The sequence below is a fragment of the Nestor notabilis genome, unplaced genomic scaffold (assembly GCF_000696875.1).
Source record: "Nestor notabilis isolate BGI_N333 unplaced genomic scaffold, ASM69687v1 scaffold1282, whole genome shotgun sequence".
In the NCBI taxonomy this organism is placed as follows: domain Eukaryota; kingdom Metazoa; phylum Chordata; class Aves; order Psittaciformes; family Psittacidae; genus Nestor; species Nestor notabilis.
The window spans coordinates 4436-30379 of NW_009918532.1; the positions used below are offsets into that span (position 1 = coordinate 4436).

Consider the following 25944-nt stretch of genomic DNA (forward strand, 5'->3'; position numbering starts at 1 on the left):
AGGAGCTGGTAGAAAAGCAGTGAGTGTTGAAAAGCCTTCAGGAACACAGCTGGGTACAAAACCTGAGCAGATAGTATTATCTTCACCAGAAGAAGCAGAGAGGCTGTTAAGTGCCAGGCTTCCTCATCCTTCGTTCTCCTGCCCCTGTGTGTCCAGATGCCTTTTCACCATCCTCCTGTTTTTGAAGTGGAGGATTTCTATCACTCTTCCCTTTCCCAGCCCTCCCTGCTGCCATGGTCCATGAGGAAAGCCTGGCCCTGGAGGTGCGCAAGGCCAAGCCTCACTTCGTGGAAAACGAAGAAGGAGAGGTTGAAATAAGTAGGATGCTCTTGCTCCACTACCACTGCTCACCTCTCGTCATTACGATCAGTCAGCAAAGCGCTCTTTGAAGAACGGGTTGGTGTAGACAGGGCTTGGCACTGTAAGGAGAGTTGGGGCTGCGCTGGTGAGGGAGCTGGAGATGAAGGAATAAATCAGAAAGAACCCAGTTAGATGCACAGAGGTGTAGTTCCACCCTGAGCTTCTCAGGACCGGGAGCCCAGTGAGCCTCTCAGTTGCTGGTTTAAGACGCATTTGGTGCTCAGAGATTCCATGTGCACCCACCAGAAATTCTGTGGATTCTGCTCTTGTTGCCAGTGCTGTAAATCTGGAGTAGCAACACCGACTTCCCTGGCTGTGTTTGGAGCAGCACAGAACCTGGCTTCATGTTATAACGGCTGTAAAGGCAGGATGGGTCAGATTCCTTGGTGGAGCACGACTGAGCAGTGGGAGGCAGCACTCTATTAATGAAGCTATTATTCAAATGAAGAAGAAAAGAGAGGGGTGGCGCTGCTGGTGACACTGCCCGGCATTGCTGGGGGTCACAGTAAGGAGATCCGCACGGCCAGCAGGGACAGCAGAGCTGGCAGCAGGGCGCAGCTGCTCCGCGGGGCCAGCGGTGCCAAGGGGGCCGTGTTTCGGAGCATGCACTCCACCCTGGACCAGGAGCCATTGTTGGGCAGCGGCTGTATCCCTGCCAGGCTGCACATGATGTTGTAAACATCCACGGATCTGATGGGAGGCGCTCGGAAGTTGGATCGGAAATCTGCAGGGAAAGCAGGGAAGAAAGAGGAGTTGGCATCACATGGCTTCGGGCTCAGCACCTGAAACGTGGGGTGCTGTGGGGCAAGGACTCTTCTGCGGGTCATACTATACACTATACAATTTACAGCATAGCCCAGCAAAAACATTTAGAACATTTTTATTCATTATATTTACTACAATTTTAGTCTAAAACCCAAAGACCTTAAAAACTTATTAAGTACAGGAGCTACTTTATTGTGTGTGATTAGTAGATTTAATAGCAGAATACTGCACTTTCTGCTTTGCTTTTACTCCTGTCTGCAGCTGCAGTCTGGTGCTCAGCAGTGTTTAAAGGGCCTGATGGAATGGAAACCAGGGGTTTTGTGTCTGCCCATGGGACACATGGGTTAAGGATGCTGCAGCCTTCCCAAAGAAAAGGCTCTGTGTTAGTGAGTCTGAATCCACCAACAAAGGGAGGATGAACGTGTTTCAAATAGAATTAAAGATGTAGGCCAAAATTTAGGTAAATAGGGCAAAGGGATAGAGTTACTGTGCTGGAATGTCAGAGAGGGGCTGGTCAAATCCCTTCACATCTCTCTGCCCTGTTACTCCAGCTATAAAACAGATACAGAACTTGGAGCCTTCCTGGTAACCAGCCATGGTGAGGAAATCCTGCCATCTATTTGTAATTTTTGGGCATCGCAGAGTGCCACATCAAGGTCGTGACACACCAGGAGCTGCAGGGATGCTGGGGCAGGGGCCATGGGGCTGCAGGACACCAGGGATGTCAGCACTGTACCTGGCCCATACGCAAGGAAGAAGCCTCTCATGTCCATGAGCTCGTTGTCGTAGCCGTGCCAGCCGTTCTGCCAGGCCTCCTTCCTCCCCGTCCCGTTCTCCCAGAAGGGCAGTTTGTCCCTGCTCTGGATGACAACAGCAGAGCACGGTCAGTGCCCATCTGCCAGGCTGTGTGTGGGGTGCTGTGCTGTGTCCCCATTTGCAGTACCACCCCACCAGTACTCCCACCTTGCTTTGCCACCTCAGCCAGTAGCCCATCTCCCAGCTGAGCAGGGAAGGAAGCTTTCTGCCTCTCACTCCTCTAAAGTGCTGTCAGGAGCACAAAGTGTCACAGACGTGTGTGACATGCGCGAGCATGGTGGTGTCCCTCTCCTGCTGCATGCTAGCATGGATATGATGGTGTGCTGTTCTGCCCAACATCCCATAGACAACATAATAAAAAGAGCCATTTTTGCTCCATTTGACTAAACAATGTCAGCCTAAACAATACAAATATCACCCCCTACTATATACTCTCTAATTATTAGTATTTCTTTTCCCTGCTTGTTTTAGTATTAAAGCAGTGAGGTTCCTTCCAGGGAACACAAGCTCAGTCCCCTTCTCCTTGTCATAGACCCCTCTCATTTTTCTCTCCCTGCTCAGTGGATCCATGTTTTAATAATTTGTCATCATATTTCTTGTTCTTCCTCTCCCATATTGCACTTAACTCATACTTTCAAATTCCTTCCTCACTTTCTTCTGCTTTGTATTAACAGCTCTTAGCAGGCTACCTGCAGTAGTGCCATACCCCAGTCCCCTCAGGAGCAGCAGTGCGTTGGGGCTACTCAAAGTGCTGGACCAACCCTCTCTGTGAGTTTCTCTTGACCTTATGCTCCCTAGGGATGGCAGCAGATGTGACACTTCAGATAACCCCAAAACATAGACAAAAAACATCAGCTGACAGTTCATTAGACCCCTGGCATTCATTTCTCCAGTCACTATAGGAAAGGAGCTACATTTCCCTAAGCAGCCAGGTCTGGGCTTCACGCTCCAGCATGGAAGCACAGAATATGCCCCAGCAGAGTCTCCCACATTCCCACGAGTGGGGCAAGTGGTGCCGCAGCCCCTGCAGATGATGAAGCAGATTGGCTGAGGATCCCTTTCCTTTTGCAAATGTTTGTTTTGCCTGATTTTCTTTTTCCTCCTCTTCCCAAGTGCAGGAGCACTGAGATTGACAGTGATTATGGCTATGAGGTGTAGCTCTTCCAACCGCTTTCCAGGGGAACCCCTGGAGTATCCCTTGCATTTCTTTGTATGTACCAGTCAGCAGATGTACCGGATAATTAAACAATTTTAGCTGACAAATTAAATGTCTTTCCTTGTCCCCATCTATTTCACTGACAACACTCAGAGCAAGCCAAGGAGAAAATACATTCCTTCCCCTCTTCCTACCATAGCTGCAGCTTTGCTTACTGTGGTTCCTGGGGACTAATTGTCACTGGGCTGCTCACCATTAGGCAACCTGTACAGCGTTTGTTAGCATCAGCTCCACACAAGCCAAGTCACATCTAATTTGCAGTGTTTCTTTGGCAGTATCATGACATCGCTGAAGCTACCCCCCTCTGTGGTCCTGTCAGATGTTGTGGGCTCAGCTGCTTCCCCAGGGATGTCAAGCACAGGAGGTAGTGTGCCTTCCCACCGCCCACCAAGACACCAGGAGATACCTGTTCACAGCTAGATGTGCAGTCACAGGCACAGCCATTGCCATTATTTTTGCTGCTAGTTGGGTCAGAAAACATGCTACTTTCTTTCACAGCTGCATCTGAAGTGGGAGCTTGTGAAATGGAACCTTTAGCAGCAGTAGCTTGAGGCAAAGGGCTGCAACCATCTCAGCACTGCCCTTCTAGAGCATCAGGCTGTGCCTTACAGCAAACCACACAAAGCCCTGGGGCTTCTTTGGGGCCAGGGCATCAGCAGCAGCCTGATGAGCCTGCTTTGGCAAGCTCCAGCAGGAGAGAGGACTCAGCTGAGACTACGATAGTGATTTCTCAGGCTCAGCCTAAGCCTGGTCTAGCGCTGCTCCTCAAGGATGAAGCAAGCATGACTGTCAATGATGGACTGTTCCCTAAAACTTGGGAAGTACAATGGGATGGGTATGGGGTGAGCATGCAGCCCTGAGGACTAAAGCCATTGTTGCATGCAGGAGAGCAGCTGGAGGAAATTCTGCTCAAAGGATGGGGACTTCTCATTCATGTGGAGGGACTGAGATAATGCTAGCAGACCAGCTTCTATACAGCTGGAGGTTCATGAAATCCCTCCTCATCCTCCTTTAACCAAAATGTGGATGGCTTTGTTCCTATGCTCCTTGCTGGACCCCCCGCCCCCAGCAAAACACCCAGCTTTCAGACACATTCCCCCTCTCCTCAAAAATTCCCCTTTTTCAAACAGCTTGTAGCTATCCACTAGCCAGCAGAGAGTAAAACACCCTGTGAGCATGATGGGGAAGAGCTAAACATCCTCTCTGCAGTGATTTGGGCAGAAAGTATAATAGAAGGCTCAATTATTGCTTTAAAAATATGACAGGAAACTTTCATTTTCACATCCCATTCACAGATAATGAAAATGTACCGAGGAGAAGGAAAATCTGACAGCATTAATGAGGGGACATTCTTGAAAATCAGAAACAATGGGAAGGAATGGGCAGAGAGACAGAAATAATTACCACAGCAGCAGTGTTTGCTGCACTGTTATTAAGGTTTGTCAGAGTTTCAATGATTTTTTCTAAAGTGCCTTTCTTTTTTTCAACAGAATATGTAAAAATGTTCTGTGTTGAATTTTATACAAAAGGGTTGAGTTGTAATTTTTTAAAGTTGTTTTGGCAAAAATGTTTCAGATTCCTGCATTAGGTGCCTGAATCTTAATTTCAGCTTTTATATGTATTTTTTTTTAACCAGAAATATTTTTTAACCACAAATGTACTCAAAAGCAATTGGAGTTTTCTAGAGATATCTAAGTTGCTTCGCCTCTCAGCTGTGCTGAGATGCAGTTAATATCTATAATGTGGAGATGCTCAGTAGTGATACAAGTACAAAATCATAATGACAATAATTATAGTAACAACACGAGCTGGTATGAAAAATCTCTTCATGTGCAAGTCTAATTGATCGTGTGCTTAACGAGCTCCCAGATTGCAGTTTGTGCACTGAGCATCTCTGAGGAGTAAACCCCCAGTCTGACCCTTTTGAGACTGGAGGACCTGGGAGAAATGAGGCTTTTTAGGACAGGGTCTCGTGCATGGGAAGCCAGGCAGAAGGAAAAGTTGCCACGAAGTGCTGCTGAATAGAGGGACAGCAAGGTCTTGGAATGGAAACTCCCTTTCTTTGTCTAAGGTGGAGGTAGGTGGGCAGGGGTAAGAGAAGTAAAGCAATAGAACTGGAATGGGAAACACACCAGCTCCTCCTGTTTTGTGACAATGCAGAAAAAAGAACCATCTTGACCACTTAACTTTGTCTATCAGTAAAGCCGCTGTGCCTTTAGGCTCTTTTAAGCACACAGCAGTATTTGATGTCAGTTTTGTACTCAGCCCAAGTGAAGGATATAACACTTAAAGTTATACATTTTTCTGATTGGTTTCATGTATTGCACCTCTTCACATTCACGGCTAAGTATTTTGCTTCTATATTTTACCTCTACTATGAACCAACCCTTCTCAGCCACAAGAGTCAGAGGAGACACAAATTTTCCTTTTTTGTAGAAAAACCTGTCTGGAATATCCTGCACGTTATAAACGCTCATGTGCTCCACACCTTTCAACTTCTGATATATCTGCAAAGAAAACAAATGTTAGGACACCACATGGCTGTAAAGAGTGTATATGCACCTATGGGCCCATGGAAACACCCAGGTGTGTAAAATGGCTAATCCCCTTCAATGGCTAATCATCAGCACATTCAAACTGGGACATTACTGATCCAAATGTGACAATCGTACAAAACCTGCTTATGTGGTTTAGCAAGTTCTGAAAACCTGGATCACAAATAGGTAGGAATGCATGAATTCAGGTATTATATATATTTATAATACATGCACTCAACAAATATATGTGAGTGTATCAACCTACAGAGATAGACTAGAAACCAAACCATTACAGGAGACAGTAAGCTAACTGATGAAAGATACTTAAAGGCACCATGTGGACTGGGTACAGATGCAGAAAAGGGATGTTGCCTTTGGCCTCTGCGACCCATTCTCTCTTTGTGCTCTTGAGTGAACAATTCATGTCGCCTCACCTGTGTTTCTTACACTTAACTGGTCAATCCCTATCAAAAGGACTGATCATGCTTAGTTACCTGCTTCATAAGAATGCTGTGAGGTTAATCAACCAATGCCTGCAGCTTTGAAGCTGCACAATGCCCTACAAGTGGTTTATTAATATTAATCATACTGTCATGAATATAATCACACAAATGTGGTTAAACCCCAAATTATTAAGAAAAAATATTTTCAATGTCTGAAGAAGATGTTCATATGTCATAAAGAAGGCCATTATTGGAGTCCCCAGATTGTACATTGCTTTTTTGCTTAAATATATATAATCTTCAGGAATAAATAGCTGAATTCTGCAAAGAATGAAAGGTCCTTCACTAGCCTTTTAGCTAAGTCCGCTTGTGTGTATATGTGCACAAGAGATTTGCATTGATATGCAATTGCCATAAGGATGGCACCAGCGTATGATGGTGTGACTCAGCCAGACCCTCCCACCGTGACCTGGACTAGAGAGTGGTCCTGGTGTTTCACCAGTCCTTCAGGTGCTTCAAAATGGGGTGACTCTTAGAGATGATAGCCCCTATGTTATGATACTATCTAATTCCTAAACATGTCTCTTTAAAGTAAATTAAGAATAGAGGAATCTGGCTATTTGGAAACAGAAAATCAACTTTATTTTGCTATGAAAAAGCAACACTCCAGTAAAAAGTCCTAAAAAAGAGATTAAGGAAGAAAATGAAACCATGGTGTGAGGCATTGTACTTTATTCTCCTTAGGGAATATAAATACACGTAGAAACGTTGTGGTCCCCTACAGGAACACTGACTGAATTGATTACACACGCCTCTAAGTCAACTTTCAATTCTGGCACTAATTCGAAATGTTCAGGATATCGCAGCTACACAATCCCTGGAGTGCCTGTTTGGCTGCAAAAAAATAGCAAGTATTTGCTTCAAAAAAATATTGCATAAGCCACAATATACCGGATCTGGCTAAAATATAACATAGAAAACAAAATTATTCACCTGGAGCATGCACTGCCCATTTTGTACATCCACTCATCCATATTCCTAGGACAGCAATAATGACGTCTCAAGCACTGGTTTCTTGTTAAACTATAAAGTACTAGTCTATTAGTTACAGCTGCTGCATTTTCATTCTTTTCAAGTGGTTTCCAAATTTTTTTCTGTATTGTTTTAATTTGTCCCTCAAAATCCCGCAGTTCTGGCCTTGGCCTTTTATGGTTGATTCAATCCAACACACTTATTCATCAAAATTCTTCAAAGGAGAATGCTGTAAAGAATTATTTTTTGTGATTCGGGTCTAATGGAGTTAAATCCTCAAACTCCATGGGAGTTTACTGGAATGTGAATGCGTGACCTGCTCCAGATCATTTGAAAATCCCAGTTGGAGTGTCAATGAATCGACTAATATATATTTAAGAAATCCTGAAAATGGATTTTGAACTAAAATCTTTTAGCTATTTATCAGAAGTACATATTGTTGGGGATTGAAAGCAGTTATCTGTGCCAAATAATGGTGAAAGTTTATGCTTTTTAATTTGACTCCTGTGACTTTCCTTCAGAAACCAGCATCACAAGAGTGTCACAGGATCTAAGTCTGACTCCTGATAAGAGCCTCAGGCTGAATTTTACACACATCTCTGAGAGCAGGATTTAGATGTTGTGAGCAAACAAAAGACACGATTGTCATCAAAATGAAGGAAACATAAAATTAAATAAACACGAATAAGCTGCACTTACCTCTGCGTGCTTCTCTGGAGCTGGCCAGAGGCTCACAACAGGACCTCGGTCCTTCATTTGTATGGTATCACTCATATTGATATAGTTTTTCAGCTCAATCACTTTGTCCACCCAGGAGATGTCTGTCATCCCGTGATCAGAGAAGAGGAGGACATTGACATCGTGCTGAAGGCCCTTGCTCTGTGGAGTGAGTGCATGACAGCCATTAAGGACGGGTTAGAGCTTCACACTCCCTGTGCTCGCTGGAAAATTTTAATCCCCATTTGACCTCCGCTAATTCAATGGAAGTTGGCCAGAAGGAGCATGGCCACAAATGCCCTGCAATGTGCTTTGCTACCACCCATAATGGTGGACATTGACTCTTACTTGCTGCCCTGGGAGAACCTGAGAGGTTAGTGCCAAAGAGAGGTTTTCCAAAGTAAATGTACACCCCTGCTAAATAATCAGATCCTACATTCTTGTGCCACAAACTAGTTGTCCCAGTTGGTTCTAGACAGGATTTTACCCAACTGTTCTTCATCTGTAGGCCAAAACAGCTGGGGAAGAGCAACTTCATCATGGTGCCACCTGCGGCTGGGGTGTTCGTCTCTTCCCCTCCCAAGCACAAGCACTTAGCATTAGAGCTTTCATAACTTAGTGAAATTGGAAATACATATTCCTCTCCTCACTGAAACACCTAAAGAACTCCAGTCATTGTCAGAAATATTCACAGAGCCGACATTTAACCAAAAGCTCAGTATCCTCCTTTTCTCACTGCAGTATCATTTAGATAATGTTTTTTAAAACAAAGTTGAAAGTACGGAGTTCTGAACAGTCCATAAGAACTGCTGTAAAAGTTAATTGTCTGATTCCACAAACCTTAGGAAGCAAGCAGTTTTGATTCATTTGCCTCTTATAAAGCCCAGCCAGTAACATAAGTTATAAACAGAACAACATGTATATTGGTTTACGGCTTCCTGGGGCTATTGGTTTAATAATCCATTAGGAGGATTATAATACCATTGATGAAAATAAAATTAGGGGTATGGTGCCTTGACTTCCACATGACCTCGGTAGCTCAGTTTCTCAGGAATTAAAAGTTTACAGCCAACAAACCCAATTAATAGGCATAACTCAGCTCTGGGCTGTGCCAGAAAGAACAGGTTTAAAAGCCTTTTCCAAACTCAGCCAGGAGCTGGGTTTTCAGATGCCCCTCACCTTGATGAGTGTGATCATGTTGCTCAAGGCTTTGTCCACCTCCTTCAAGGCGTTCTTCCGCTGCTGGGATGAAGGACCATAGTGGTGGCCTTCCACATCAATGCGTTCGTAGTACACCGCGGCCATCTCTGCACTGCCATTGCTTGAGGTGGGAGGAAGGAGAAGGAGTGAGAGGCTGACACACGTGGAGAGCTCCTGGCTGCCAACCTTGTTGTCCTCACCACGCACACAGCTACAAAGTCTCATTTCCTGTTTCCAGCCTGTGCTTTCCTACCTGCTATTGCACAGCTGGGCTCCTTCTTCCTTATAGCAGTTGACCTCATAGCAGCCTTCCAGTATCTGAAGGGAGCCTACAAGGGTGCTGGCGAGGGACTTTTCATCAGGACTGTAGTGATAGGACAAGGGGCAACGGGTTCAAACTTAAACAAACAGGGGAGATTTAGATTAGATATAAGGAAGAAGTTCTTCACAGTGAGGGTGGTGAGGCACTGGAACAGGTTGCCCAAGGAAATTGTGAATGCCCCATCCCTGGAAGTGTCCAAGGCCAGGCTGGACAGAGCTTTGGGCAACATGGTCTAGTGGAAGGTGTCCCTACCCATGGCAGGGGGGTTGGAACTAGGTGATCTTAAGGTCCTTTCCAACCCAAACCATTCTATGATTCTATTCATGCCCAGAGTCTCCCGAGCTTGCTTGAGATCCCATCAGAGCTGCCAGCTACAGACTGAAATGTACAACCACTAGGTGGCTTGGCAGCCCTCTACTACCACTTCGAATTAGGAAGGCAGCTTTTCCTTTGAGGACAAAGAAAGACCCAGAAGAAATACTGATTTCTGTGCTGAATGCCCTTATTAAAAGGATTGTGGGAATTACCAGTCAAATGTGCTTTAATTAAAGTTTGGCACTTCTGGCTCTCTCCTGTGTGAGGTCTTCCAAACCACTGAGGTCAACTCAGGACAAGGTTTTCCATGACCTTGCAAAATCCCAAGTGGTATGAACTGGGGTGAGATTTTAGGTGGTGTTTTTATTCGGGAATATGACCAAAGGGAAACTCAGGTAATCTCAGAGTTGCACAAATTTAGCTGATCACACGTTTCTGCACTGAATGCCTTCAGCCTAATTAGTGTGGATTGTGCATACATCAGGGCTTAATTACATTTTCGTGACCACTTTATGGTTCACTGTAATCCTCCCTGAGAGCAGTTGTGTGGATAAAAACACAAATCTACACTCATGAAGCTCAAATCTAGTCTTCTACTGTTGCTAAGATATGGCAGGGTGTGCCATCCACAATGCGTGCCCTCATCCAGATCAAGATCCCTACAAAAAGACTTTGTGTGATGTCCTGACAGGCCCAGCTTCTCTGATTAATGTGGTGTAATGAGAGAGACAGAAGAGAAAATATCAGAGGTGAGGGACTTCTTAATGAATGAATTAGGGTCTGTCATTTGCATTTTTAAGTTTCCGAAGGCCTCAGAGGAGCAGCCTTGTAGGAAGCTGAAGGTCCCTGCTGTGGTGGGAATTTCTCCACTGCTGGCCCTGCAGAACAGTGTTCTATCTCACTCCTCATAATTTTAAAATCATTGAAATGAAGCAGTCCTTCCCTCCCCCCAGTTTCATTTTCAGCATTACTTTCCATCTGTATTAGGCATAAACTGACTGTTAAGATTTAACCCTGTAATTTCAACATTGCATACACACATATTGAACCTATTGAAATAGTTTTCTTCTGCTGCAGTGTCTGTATTAATTAACTACTTAGACTGCTTTGTGTGTTCTCACCTGTAACTAAATGATCATTTCAATCAAGATAGAAGCTAAGAAAGAGATTTACTGCATAAACCAAGTGGTCTTTTTTAGGCTGCAGTGAGATTTCTGAGTGAGGACTCAGTGCTGTAGGGATGAATGTCCACCTTCGCGCATGATTTTAGTGGGACAAGCTCTAGTTGCGGGTCAGGATTGTGTACAGCATGTCCAGAGCTTGTAAGATTGAGTTTGACTTTGTTTCCAATTTTTACCTGTTTTCCTAAGAAAACTAGGTATCTCTGATCATGGCTTGCATGAGAGAAGCAATCATCTGTCCTCCTAACTGTGTGTTAGTCCTGGGTTCTCCCATCATCAGTACTTTTAAAGGAAATGGCTAAGGAAAGCTTGCTAAAGGAAGCTGGACGGCATCGATGGCAATACCAAAAAGAGGGTTATATTATCAACACACTTTGCAATTACCACACAAACTCCATAACACCTGTCCAGGAAGGTAGGCAGATTTCAACAACGTTTAAATTATAGTTACGAAAAGATAAGGGAGGCTTTAGTTTTACTTGCTAAAATGGGTGCTTGACTTAGTTTTGAGTATTTTTGGCCTAAATAATGGTCTCAAAGCATCTGTTTGATGAGACTGGAGAATGTTCCTGAAGGATGATTCCCTTTGGATGCAAGGGGAGCTCAGCGGCCCCCTGATGAGTTAGGTATTCCTGCTTTTGCAGAGGGCATTGATAAAACTCCCTTTGACCCTGGTGAAGTTAAGATGGACAAGGACATTCCTGTAACCAAACTCAGGTTAACTCTTAGGCCACAAAGGCACAATAGTCTCTCTGTCGTAAAGTTCCTGTAAGGTTTGCATGGTGGGAGCATAAGTGCAGTTCATTAGCTACTGATACCTGCTATTATGGCAGATGAGCAAGGCACTGCTCCAAGCGACAGACTGCCCTTGCCACAGGCTGTTTTCCCACATAGAGCTAGTGCCAGCCCCAGCCTAATGGGCTTTTTCAATTAGCTGGGGTGTGGAAAGGAAACACGCTGTATTTGCCAGCCTTTGAACAGCTTCATGAGTCAGAAACTCTTGCAAAAGATGTAAATGACAATAAAAAACAGCTCAAGGTTCTTCTACCTAGAGATGCTAACTCCTGCTAAATGAATATGGCTACAGTAAAGGCATTGCAGAGGCTTTACTTGTTGTGGACTGGCACAGCAGCACTGAAAATAGTTTGCTAAATTTTAAAGGACTAAACAAAGGTGAAGAATGAGAGAAAGAAGAAGGAAAACCTACCTGATTTTAATCAGATCATTTTCTCCCCTTCTTTCTTATTGTATGTCCCTGAAGTATTTACAGCCGGAACAGATTATTAATTTTATCAGGGATCATCCCTTTTCCGTCTTCCTTGCCTTGCTGCAGACAGGGCATTTAGTTTAAAGAAAAGGAAGCCAGGCAGAAATTCAAGAGGGATGGTGTGCAAACGGACACTGGAGACCTGACCTCCCACAGGTCCAGGACAATATATGGGACTTGGGCTGCTCAGCAGGCCCCACTGACACTGTTGTGCCCCTGATCTTCTTTTCCACCGAACACAGCAGCAAGCAGCCTTGTGACTCGGGCTGAATTAGGTATTGAAACTCTTCCAATGGGCTCCAGCTACCCAAAAAAGCAGCTTGGAGGGCTGGACCTTTTAATAGTTTGTGCCTCACTTTTAGTCATGTTCACAATTACAGAGCTGCAAACTGTCCTGATCAGCCTTATGCTTCATAGAAACCAGGCAGGAAACTTCAAGCACATCTTGACCCATCCCCAAATAACACCTGACCCAAAAGCTTTCTATGGTAATTCTGGGTTTCCACCAGCAGGCAAAGGTGGTGTCTGTATTCAGTTTTCCATGTCCTTTTTTATTCAGTGAATTGAAAGTGTAGCAGAAGCTCCAGAAAGCCTCCTATGGCGCAGATGACCTCCTCATGTCACCTGCAGGTAAATTCAGGATTAAATGCCTACGTGTTCTGAGACAGCTTCTCTCTAAGACCCAATCTGTGAACAATGCTGTGATTTGTGAGCATCTGTGCAGCAGGACCCAGTGTGCAACTGGAAGCAACATCTCCAGCAGCTGTCTCATAATTTTGGAGCCTTTATTTCAAGGACAGTCAGCACTCAATGTCTGAACACAAAACTTTTCAGATTCAAATCGTTATGGCTGTACACAAGCAGTAAAGTAGAAATGTATCCTGGGATTGGATAAATTATGGAACCAGCAAGTTTTTAAAGAGGAAGCTTAGTTATAGCTAAGGTAAGGCACTGACTCCACGTAATCTTCCCTGATTTTACAACCTACGTGTAATTCTCATTGTTAATATTTAGGTGAGAGATGGTGGAACTGGAAAGCTAGGTGTGGAGCACATGTTTTTCCTAGGAGTTGTTTGAGAGATATATTCCCGTCATTCCCATCAGTTGGGCTAGATAGAATCATAGAATCATAGAATCAGCTAGGTTGGAAAAGACCTTTAAGATCATCAAGTCCAACTGTTGCCCAGCACTGCCAAGGCCACCACAACCCATGTCACTGAGGGCCTCGTCTACATGATGTATGAACACTTCCAGCTGTAGGTCCCTTCCAACTGAACTGTTCTATCCTATCCTATCCTATCCTATCCTATCCTATCCTATCCTATCCTATCCTATCCTATCCTATCCTATCCTATCCTATCCTATCCTATCCTATCCTATCCTATCCTATCCTATCCTATCCTATCCTATCCTATCCTATCCTATCCTATCCTATCCTATCCTATCCTATCCTATCCTATCCTATCCTATCCTATCCTGTCCTGTCCTATCCTATCCTATCCTATCCTATCTTGTTCATATTTGCACAACACGAATGCCCATTCCAAAATCATTGTGACAGAGATGTTCTGAAATGTGGAAGGAGCTTAAGCACTGAACTTGTAAACAAGTGACCAGAGCTGAATTTTGGAATTTCTGAATTCCCAGGATCTCTCTCTAAATCCAAGCATTTCAAAATCTGCTCTTGCAGGTCAGTGAACGGATACTCACAGAGTGACCTTGAACTGGTTAGAAACAGCAAATTAAAAATACTAAGTCACAATGTCTCCTCTGTGTTGTAATCGACGCACAGAAGCAGGAGCGCGTCTTACCCTCCAGTCTTAATGTAAGGGCCTAATTCTGTTGTGGTGACGTTTCTGTGATAGTGTTACAAAGCAGTCTCAGCTCCCATGTTCCTACTGGTTTTCTAATCCTGAACACCTCCCTAGAGCAAGGCTGATAGTAAACCCAAGCGCTCATCCTTGCGAGAGGAAACCCCACCCTGCAGAAGCCTAGTGACGTACCGCAAAGACTCAAGAGCATCGCTGATGGCATCCGCAAAGTTTTTGTCTGTGGGGACGCTGAAGTACTCGCGGCAATAGCTCGGTCTGACTCCAAGGATTTCGACCTCGCAACCTACAAGTGAAAGACGTGGTGAGCTCTGCTGCTCCACCTTGATCACAGACCCCACACTGTGGGGCCCGAGTTCAGGTCTGTAAATTCCCTGTGACATCACTTACCTTACACCTTCCCTGCAGGAAACCTTGTGGTTGGAAAGGGAAAATGGGGCGAGAGGTTGGTTTGACAAGTGCTCGCAGCAAACCGTACATTGGACCCTTTTATTTCCCTCTGTGAAAGGAAGGTCTCTGTGTGACCTTCCCACACGAAAACTCTTGGTTCCCTTGGAGCAGACAGTTTCCACCTAAATCGCTAGCTTGTTTTTGTTTTAACTACTGTGGCCGTGTAGCCTCATTTCCAGGCTTCCAACATAAGAGATTTAGATATTATTCCCTGAAAGTTCAGCAAATACTTTCCAGTTAGACACACTGTATCTTACGTTGTAATATCCTCTATAAACTGTATTTTATTATGTGATATTGGTGCTCCACTATTAAACCTGTTTCCCAGGAGGTCTTATTAAAACAGTATAAACCAATTAAGTCTCTCGGTAACTTGCAGCCTTCGTTGCAAAATACAGTCTGTTTTGTGGCCCAGAAATTTATGGCAACAAATCCTACAGGAGAACATGGCCCTGAACACACAGAAACATGTTTTTGTGGGATTTTTTTGCCCTTTTGCTCTCCAGTTACTATGCTGTTGAATAACATTAATATTTAAAAGTAATGTGCTTTCAGAAACACTAGATTCATGCAAATTATCTTTTGAGACCCCCAGAGTCCTCCCATCACAGTTAAGGCATTTTCTGGTTTATTTCTGGGGCACAAGCTGACAAAAAAGGGAAGAGATCTTTTGCAAACTGTACTCTGTATACAGCAATACAGTCAGATCAGAAAGGCAACTCTAAGTCATAGCCTGAATCTGCCTACATTTGGGTCCCTTTGCTTCTCCTTTGGGATGAAAGAAATAGTCATTATGGATGGTCGTAAGTTGACTCGTCGTTTGGGGGGAAGAAGGGTGCACAGGAGGTGTAAGTACAGAAGGGCACTAGAGCAAGCAAAGCTACTTTCAGAGCTGATTTACAGTAGTTTGTTTACTCGGACACTTACTTGCGCTTCAGCCTGCATGAGCTCACATTACTGAGGTGCAGTACTGGGACACAAGGAAAGCACACCACTTGCAGGCTAAGCTGGCTAAGAGACTTCCTTCTGATTGTGACTTCTCAGGAGCACCACAGAAGGTATCTAAATATTTCAGCCTAGGAAATTTCCAGAAATCTTCACTCATTTGCAGAAAGCCAGGTTAGCCAGAGAGAGGTACCCTTTTCAAAAGATAAAGAACCCTAGCACACATGACAGATTCAGTCTCTCCGCCCAGTGGTCCATGACAGCAGTTCTGAGGGCTCCACATTATTTGTATGTTTCAAGGGGCTCCATCTATTGTGATTTGTAAGAATGAATTATTTGCAACAATAACCAGAAAATGTAGTCAACTTTTTTTGTAAAAACGTATTTACGTAATTTTGAACCTCTATCTAATATTTGTTTTTATAAAAATTGTGGGAGTGTGTGATGGTGCTCACTTTTTGTTCTTCCCCTATTGCCCCAAATGTATATAACTTAATCCTTCCCTTTCTGTATGGAGGTGCTTTAGTGTTTATCTCTCAACCACAAAAGCCTGCAGACTGCTAGACAAGAACTGACTCTCCACACCATCCTACGGTAAATCTACGATACATCCATACACAGCACGTTCAGGAAGTTACATTGTCCAACAGAAACAGGTCCCAGCTTCTACCTAACCAAATCATTAAAATGTATTCCATGAACAACCTGAAGTTATGTCCAGGAGAAGGAGCCTTTGCCCCCAGCCCTGAGCATGTGTAGCTTCACATAGGCTTTCAGCTACCTTGGATGTGAGAGGTGATGCAGTAGTCCTCAATGGGCTTTGCTATTATTTCAGCACTGAACCGGAACTTCTCCTCCAACACTTGAGTCTGGGAAAAGATTAGCTCCAAAGACAGGCAAGAAGTTAAGGACACTTTTGGAAATGCCTTGGAACCGCCTAGTGTTTTAGTTTGGGTGGATGATTGCTCATAGCCAGTCATTAATATGATGTTTTTGACTCTCTTTTCCTCTTGAGATACTGACATCATATTATAATTTTCTTTGATAAAATTCCTCAGAATTACTCACAAGATAATTTTAACTGGAAGCATTAACCTTTTGGGGATTTGGGATATTTTAGTTGCTGAGATATCTTGGCTATTTCTAGATTGAAAGTGATGAGCATGACATAAAAGTCTATGGAGACAGCAACAATTAGAAATCATTTTGGCTACTAAATATTGGTCTTCAAGTGTGTAGCTCATTGGCAGTAACACTGAAAATTCGGGCTGCTTCAATACCAAGAACTCTGTGATGAACAGAACTTGGAAATGGATTTTTGATGTTAAGGCTTGTTACGGTTCCATAATACTGGCAGAAGATCCTTTAGTATTTAAATCCTTTAGTATTTAAATTATTTTTTGGTGGAGGCCAGGATAGGTGGTAAATTTTCTCATTTAAATATTATGAGAAAGGAAATTCAGGAGCCAGACAAAGGGAATGTTGAGTTTTTCTTGATTAAACTGCAAATAGATGAGCTATATTTAATAAGATGCTATGTTAGATATCTTTCTGCACAGTTTTGTATGATGCTAGACCTTTATTTTAAAACCTGAACTGCTGGAGCAAGAATAAGGACTTCTTTCACAGTGATATATAGGCTCCTTTTCATCTATCTGACATAGAGACCTGAGCCTCTGCCAGCTTTAAATTGCATTTCTAAACATTGATTTAACAGTCAGACACTTCATGTCATAACAGAAGGTTTTGAAAACTTTCCAGACTAGCTCCATGGTCTGGTAAATGTTGTGTTTAAATGGCAAAAAGTTGCATTTAGAGTCTTTTTTCCCCTCTTTCTCTCATTTCAGTATTTAGAAAGGATGTCACTGCACTTCAGCTGAAGCAGTTGCATAGGCTGCCGGAAAATGAGGTAGCTTGAGGGTCTTGGGTGTCATCACCCACCAGGCTGAGCATGAAGAGCACTATAAAGCTTTGACTTGGGAGGTGCTGCTGGGATGCTCTTGCATTCCCCTGGGGCTTTTCCATCCACTGGAGCAGCAGTGCTTCAGACAGGCAACGTGGGCATTTCACCCCACGTACAGCGTTAGTTGTTGTGCTTTACTTAGCCATCAAGCAGACAGAGGATACATGACTTTTTCCCCAGGATTGCTTTGAAAAGCAGAAAGTGCCTAATAAACACCATGAAGAGAAGAGAAGAATGTCCCTACAAGTGCTTATATTTTGGCAGAAGCAGTGTCTGGGACATCCAGCATGATAGTATTTTGGCTCCTCTGCTTCTAGAGGCAAGAGGACCCAGATGAATTCTGCCCATGAGTTGTCTTTGCTCTGTTTATGTTGAGCTCACAGAAAAAGCTGTGATAGAAGGGTGTTTGCATCTGACAGCCCTCCAGCTCTGTGTCCCTGTTCGCTAGGGTCTGGATTTTCTTCCTTTAAGCACTATGTGTGAGTGAGGAACATAGGGAAGAATACGAAGCAGCAGATTTTGGCTTCAGACTTTGCAAAGCTTGGAACTGGTTCTGAGAAGGAAATGGCAGTAGTGTAAGTTAACCTCTGGAGTCAGCTCGCTGGCATTCACAATGCATTTCTGCTACATTTGGTTGGTCTCATTCATTTGTCTTCACCACTGATTAAAGAGAAAATAAGATCTTGAGAATAAAGTGTGATGAATTTGGTTGTACATTGTTGTTGCTATTAAGAGTTTCCCAAACTTTTCATGTTCAGATCTTTGTCAGATTTGCAAGATTCATTACTCTTTAGTAATGAATACTCAGCAGTATATCCTCAGACTGGAAAGTTAATCACTAATAGCAGATCATAAGCAGTGCAAATGTCTGTGGGACCGCTACCCACCTTGGTTATTAAACCCTTATTTTTAACTTGATTTTGTTTGGCATTGCTGCCCATTCAAATGCCTTGTTCAGAATTAAAGCTTTAAAATAATAGATCTGGAATTTTTAGAAAGGATAATATTATTACTGTGGAACTAGAAAACTGTTCAAAGCAATCACATAGGGAAAATGTGATAAATACTATTGCATTTGGGGGGACTTCTGTTTACTCCAGTTAGACCTGGAGTCCTACTGCAGCCCAACTGCCCTATGTTCAGTTCAACAGTTCGACATTTCACCCTGCTTCCTGACCTGTGCCTAACTGTGTAATAGCCAGTGTGCCCTTTGAGACCATGAACACCTTTAAAATAAGCATGTGCTTAAGTTTTTGCTGAGCTGAGACATTGATGACTTTACCAAAGGTCACCTATCACAGATAAATAATTGACAGATGTACAGTCCACAGCTAGAATACCAGAGCCACACAAAAAAATCCTCCTCTGTGTCATAAGAAAGTCAATGCATACACTTGGCAACATAAGTGCTGGGAAAAGGAAGGTTCTATTGTTCCTTCCAATATTCCACTGGAAATAGCAGACAGGTAAGTGTGAAGATTATACATATATATGCAGGGATACATACATATAGACCTCACATGTCTTCTCCCTGGGAGACACTGTTCAAAGGGCAACATGAAGGAGCTAGGTAAAGTCCGAAGGAATATAGTGGAAAGCGATACTGTTCTTTTCGATTTCAGTAGCTCTTTGTAGACTGTTACATCTATTCAGTACATAATTATATCTATTCAGTGCAGTTACACTAGTAGTTAGAGATGAATAGTCTATAGAAACAGGTCTTTTTGTAAATCTTTAGAAGAATTTCTACATTCTTGTATAGTTTCTATATCCTGCTATTAGCACTGCTGTTAGGTCACTTGGGTGATCTCCAGTAAGAAGCAGCTTTTTTCTGAGGGCTGCCTTCCTCTGCAGCATTGGACAGGACCACTTGTCAGGGCTCCTCTGGTCCATTCTGGCTGGGTTACTGCCTGCTGCTCGTGCACCACAAAGGGGGTCACAGAGATGGTCCCTTATGCCCTGCAGCTGTGGGGGGAAGGCTTTTTTTCCCCCATGGTGGACTAGTGAGTGTCCCTGGGGTTTTTTGCCTTCCTCTGCAGCACCAAGCACAGCCCCTTGCCAAGGCTCCTTTGGGCTCTTGTGGCCAGGGGTCTGCTGCTCCTGCTCCATGCAGGTGACCCTTGTGCCCCACATCGAGGGGAAGGAAGCTTTCTAGACAACCAGGGTGACTCCCAGGGGTTGTTTTTTGTCCTCTGTAACATTGAACATGGCCCCTTGCCAGGGGTGCCCTGGCCTTTTTGGGCTCAGTTCTTGCCCGCTGTTCTTGCACCTCCAAGGCACCATTTGTGCCCTGGCACTCTCTGGCTCCATTGCCCAGTGCAAGCTTGGAGCAGGAGTGAGCTCTGCTCTTCCCCTTGGCTCCATTTCCCAGGGGGTTCTTGGCTGTGCACAGCAGCCTATGATTGGAAGGGCTCCAGCCTTGCTGCCCATCAGCAGCTGCCATGTTCCAGCTCTCCCTGTGTGCAATACAAGTACTGGGATGGCACGAGAGCACTTTTCATACATCACTGGCCAAGAAGCACAGTGGCAGAGCAAGTTTTGGAAGACAGAAGTGTGTTTGTCATTGGTAAGTGTCATACTTTGGGAAATAATCCACAGTACCACATACCTCTTCTTCTGCATGAGAGGGATGTGTAGCTTCTTGAGTGAGCCTGGAGGAGGGCCATGAAGATGCTCAGAGGGCTGGAGCACCTCTCCTACGGAGACAGGCTGGGAGACTTGGGCTTGTTCAGCCTGGAGAAGAGAAGGCTCTGGGGAGACCTTAGAGCAGCTCCCAGTGCCTAAAGGGGGCCTACAAGAAATCTGAAGAGGGACTTTTTAGAAGGGCATGTATTGTTAGGACAAGGGGGAATGGCTTTAAACTGAAAGAGGGGAGATTTAGATTCGATATTAGGAAGAAATTCTTAACTGTGAGGGTGGTGAGACAGTGGAACAGGTCACCCAGAGAAGTTGTGGCTGCCCTGGTCCTGGAAGTGTTCAAGGCCAGGTGCAACGGGTCTTTGTACAACCTGGTCTAATGGAAGGTGTCCCTGCCTGTGGCAGAGGGTTTGGAACTAGGTGATCTTTAAGGTCCCTTCCAAACCAAACCATACCGTACCATGATTTTATCATTCTGTATCTAGTCTGCATCTTCAGTCTTTTAGACTGCCTTTGAGTTCACAAGACAATAGCGTCACCCTCAGATCTTTTTGCTCTTCGGTACTGTAGAAACACTCTGGATGATGTTTTAGTGTTTTTCATCTTGGTTTGCTCTTTCTTCCCTGTCCTGAGAACTGTGGCCTTTCTTGTGGGATGTTATTAACCACATTGCATGGAAAGACTGTGACCAAGCACATGTGTGATGGGATGCGGAGATGAGTTGTCCAGGAGCCCATGGCACAAGTCAGCTGCTGCTGCCTTATGCACTGGCTGTGTTCAGTACAGCTCTTCCAACATGTGTTCCTATAGCCTGCAGTAGCACATGAGGATGTTTGCATACTGCTTACGTAGCAGAATTAAAAGGTCAAAAAGTTGAGAAGCTGGGTACCTTGCAAGGGATTTGGCCTGGCTGCACAGCTGCCACATTTATTTCCATGTGAAGTCCTAAGGTTATACTCCTATTTGTTAATAAAGACTCGTTATTATACATCCCTAGTGATTTCAGTAGTCCAATATCCAACAAATGAGGAATGGAAAGGCCAAGTCCCTCTAAATGAATAGATCAGACTCAGAGCAACTGGGACCTCAGCTGAGTAATGATGAAGGAGGGTATGTTCTACATGATGAATGGTGGAGTAGAGGATGCTCTGCAAGCCAGCCCCCTTGAAGGTAATCATAGAATCACAGAATCACGTAGGTTGGAAAAAGACCTTTAAGATCAAGTCCAACGTTTACCCCAGGACTACCAAGACCACTGCTAAACCACGTCACTGAGGACCACATCTACATGGTTTTTGAACACTTCCAGGGACTTTCAGGACTCCACCTCTTCCCTGGGCAGCCCGTTCCAATACCTGATCAACCTCTCTGTGAAGAAATTGTTCCTAATATCCAACCTAAACCTCCCCTCGTGCAGCTTGAGGCCATTACCTCTTGTCCTATCATTTGTTACTTGGGAGAAGAGACCGACCCCACCTCACTACAACCTCCTGACAGGTAGTTGTACAGAGTGATAAGGTCCCCTCTGAGCCTTCTCTTCTCTATAGTAAACAGATCCAGTTTCCTCAGCCATTCCTCACAGGACTACTCCAGACCCTTCACCAGCTTCATTACCCTTCTCTGGATCTACTCCAGCAACTCAGTATCTCTCTTTCTCCAGTGACACTTCAGTTTTTTCCTTTCTAAGCACATGCAAATTGTCATGGCCTAAGAAAAGATAACTCATTTATACGAGTGGTTAGTAAAGCACTCATAATCCTTGCCTGTATATCAGAATTGTATTAAAGAGCCATCCTACAGCATGTGGAGTTTTTAGATATAAACATGCACTGTTAAGATGGTAGCAATTTTTGGCATACTAACCTGGCCAATAGTACATGGAAACATTCTTCTTTTCTTTCATCATTGTGACCCACAAAGGCTCTGATCCATTCCACCAGAGAGGCAGCAGGCTTTCTTTATTTACACCAATGTCAAAAGACACGTTTGCCTTTTGGTCCCACATGTAGTTTCCAATCATCTGATGGACCTCGCAGTGGCGACCTTTGGGGGTGGAGAAAAAGACATACAATCAGATTGGTGTTCTCCAGCAGAAGGTGTCACCAGCACCACTACTGATACCACTGGTTTAAAAGCAAATCAGTTGAAAAGCTGATTTTCCACAAACAAGTGAAAACTAGGCTAAAATAGTTATATGCTACTTTTATTTTGTTATTATTATCTTCTATTGTTTTTGTTTGGTTTAAATGAACACACTTTGTTCTTGTTTGTGGGGACAGCAAACATTTTATCAGACATTTTCAGCCCTCTTACTGCATCATGGGGGCCCTTTTGCAACTTTATATTACAAGAAACTAGTATATAATAGCCGAAAGATGTCTTTCATTTCTTGTTATTGTCAGAAGAGAAGATACTGTATTTGAAGAGCTAATCTTCAGGTGAATTAACAAAAATAGGAAAAGAAATGTTGACGATTGAGTTGTACAGGCAGTTCGTGATTTCCATACCTTAAAAAGCAACCACTGATGCATGCGTGACATGCTGTCATCATTAGCTGCTGAGTCATGATACTGCAAGGATCCAGACGACAGGCTTTGATTATTGTGAGACTGAGCATGGTGATCAGAACTGAAATTAGCTTGGTATACTTGTTTTAAGAAGGCATCATTTTGAGCAGAGGACTCTGTATGCTTTGGGTACATGTGACCTCAAAATGGATTTTGAACTCTCCTTCCCTACCATGAAGTATTTCAATGTTGTACAACATTTTGTCCTCCCCAGCAGACAAAAGCAGTCTCAAGTTGTGGCAGCCACTATTTACCATATTAAACCAAACAGGCTTAATATAGGAGAACTGGTGGATTGAATGGGCAGTAATCTGTCATCTTTAGCCTGTTAAGTGCTTTCTCCACTGTAAGTTTCAAAAGAACTGGAAGGAAGCCTCTACAGTGCATCGAAAATGCAGCCTTCCTACTTAAAGGGCAAACCCATCTCTTCAGCTTCTTGAAGTTCACATATTCCTGAGCATGCATCAACCTACTAAACTACAGGCAGGCAACTGGTGCCACCCTGGGAAACCTGCAGGTCAGTGCTGAAGCTGTTAGGTCATGTCGTCGTATGATGTACAGTGTACTCTTCATATAGAACAAGCTCTAGCTGCTACCGATGTGATCTCCCTATAGGATCTAAGGTCTGCTGTCAGTTTGCCCACATCTTTAAGGAACAGAACAGAGATTGCAGTGTTGTTGGGATGTTTAACGAACTGTGTGCACTATTACAGAGGATAATATTCTTCTGATCTTCACATCAGACAAGTCCATTCTTCTATGGAATCCAACTTTCTTTTTTTTATACTAAAGAAGATTTCTTCCTTATAGAAGATGATAAGTCACCAGATTTCATTGCAGACATCTCTGGTTCACAGGACCAGAAGGGAAGATCAGATGTGCAGACCGACCAAAAGACATGACCATTTAGTGCTGCCTGGAGCCATTCACATCTGCTTGCCTGAAGCCTGTGTCCCAGAAAAAGCCTGGACCTCCTTGGAAGACACTGATAACCAGCTCATCAACCTCTTCCTTAGGTTGCTCATCCCAGTGTTTATCATCAGTAACACTGTACAAAAAGGTATGCCTGGTCTGTAATTTTATTTTTGACCTTTGTTAATCTTCAACCATGGCTATTCTGTGCCTTGCTCATTAGATTAAAATGCTCTGCAATAGCTGGCATTTCTGCCCCTGGAGACACTCAGACACAGAATTAAGGTTGCTTAGTGGATTTTTTTTTGGGTCACCTGTACAACTCCAGTTCTTTACATCCCCTGTTGTAACTTATTTTCTCCAGCTTCAGAAAATGACCTTTGGTTATCTCCTTTTTAATGATTATCAAAATAGCAACATGGTGTTAGATAGTCACCATAACACACTGAATTTATCATTGCTTCCATCACTGCAGCTTTCCTCTGTAATCAAACATTAAGAGTTTCAAAAGTAGAAACAGGGCAAGAAGCAATTTCAGCATACAGATGTCATCATTTAAACTCTCTGCAATTGTAAAAAGCACTCTTCCTCAAGCAACTGAGGGAAATAAAGAGGGTATAGTTCCCAGGAATATGATAACTGCTGTATCCTTCTGGAAGAGAGCCAGCAAAAGCATTTGCAAGTCTGCATGCTACAGCTTACTTGGACACTACACTTCTTACAGCATTGGATTTGTCCAATGCACATTCCCATGTCTCCAGGCACTTTTGTCAGCATTCAAATCAATCTATGTAAGACAAAGAAATAAGAAAAATCCCCCAAACCAGCAAAAAACCCCAACAAACCATGCAGCCCCTTGGCCACCCACAACAGCAACACAGCAACACTAAGTTCTATGCACCCTACATTGACCATTCATGAGATCTGGAAACCAGAGCAGGTGCTCCTGTAGCATTTGCTACAGGACTGACCTCCTCCTTCTTTGGTGGTCTTTCACTGACTGCAGGGACAGCGTGTAGGATCACTGGGAGGCACGATGTATCATGCAGGGACCACTCGTGCCTAAATCTACAAGAGAAAATACTCTTCTAAGACACTCAATCTTATTTTTCAAAGCAAGGCTGCATGCCCAACACTACACCTGGTGCATCAGGCAACGAAATGGAGGAAAACCACCTCTGCACTGAGCAAATCAGATTTATCAGTGTATATTAGCCAACACAGCAAAGGTACCCACGTGGTATCCACCTGATGACGAACATATGAGCTGTGGAAGGGTTAAGTTCCTCCATGCAAACCACTGCACACACTAAGGTAGGTAGGTTTTAACAGCCCAAGTGAGACATGCAGTTCCCTCTCTCCCCTTCTTCCCCTCCCCACATCTTTCCTCTGCTATTCCCTTGAAGAGTCACCTAAATGCTGACCCAGTCTGGCTCATTTATCTGCTCCTCACCCCACTTCTAAACCCCCTTGAGACCTGCTGAATGACTTGCCCTGGGAAATGCTCTGCTCACGCTGCCTGCCATGAGGAGGAAAAGAGCAGGATTTTAAAGTCACCAGCACCGTATTCCCACTCTAGAGCAGGTATGGTGATGTTGCTGTCCCCAAGGACTGAGCTCAGCCTGCTGCGAGCAGAGCATCCTGAAGAGGCCAGCTCTGCCTGCTTTTGTATATGCCTTGATATGCACTTATCCTGCTGGGTCTCATCTGCCTTGCTTTGAAAAGAAAGACCACAGGAAAGAAACACACCAAAACCCATGTTCTCATCCTTAAGTGGCCTGGAGAAGACCAGGGCTCATGAGAATTCAGGGGGCAGTGGTGGTCTGGGCAAAGTGGTCCTGCCATGTGCAGCACCCCAAGCAAAACAGTACTAGCAAGATGTGCACAGACAACCTATATTCCTAGAAGAGCTTGCTGGCAAAGTTTTAATTGTTATGACCTCCAATAACACACAGATCCAAAGCAGAAACACCTTATCCTATGTCAGGCAAGGCACTGCACCCGAGTAGGATCACATCAAAAAGCACAGAAAAATCTCCACTATACACAGCATTAGTTTATTTTTTTTCCTGAAGGAGATTCATTTAGAGAGCATGAAACTCTCAATTCAGTACTTTCATAATGGGGCTAGGGCTGGGTGCACAAAGATTGTTTCCCAAGCATCCAGCTTAGGCTTTGCAGATGCTTGCTTGTGCAGGAAAGCAGGTCTTATGTCCCTGAAGAGCATGTGCTCGGCGCTGTTGGTGGGCCTACTGAACCAAGTGGCAGTGGTGGGCTGAGGGACCATGCTGGGACCCCAGACTGCCCACAGCTGGGTACGGCTCGAGGGCAGCGCAGCTCCAAGCACTATAGACGGCCTGAACAAAATGATGGGCACAGCTGCTCTCTGCACCATTAGAGAGGGTATGAGCCTCCGGCAGCTTTCTGTTCACCAGCTATGACTTCAGCTCTGGGCAGAGAAATACCTTGG

General features: G+C 44.1%; 1 protein-coding gene across 1 annotated transcript in view; it reads right to left on the bottom strand.

The window, feature by feature from the left end:
* Positions 1–860: 860 nt before the first annotated feature.
* The window catches only part of ENPP6 (ectonucleotide pyrophosphatase/phosphodiesterase 6), a gene marked incomplete at its 5' end in the record, with an annotated part of 31079 nt that continues 5995 nt past the window's right edge, over positions 861–25944 (bottom strand). Inside the window, 7 exons of the mRNA XM_010009741.1 lie at positions 861–1084; positions 1862–1985; positions 5527–5664; positions 7869–8048; positions 9066–9207; positions 14175–14286; positions 21859–22038. Of these exons, the coding sequence (XP_010008043.1) occupies positions 861–1084; positions 1862–1985; positions 5527–5664; positions 7869–8048; positions 9066–9207; positions 14175–14286; positions 21859–22038 (1100 nt within the window). The remainder of the gene's footprint in view (positions 1085–1861; positions 1986–5526; positions 5665–7868; positions 8049–9065; positions 9208–14174; positions 14287–21858; positions 22039–25944) is intronic.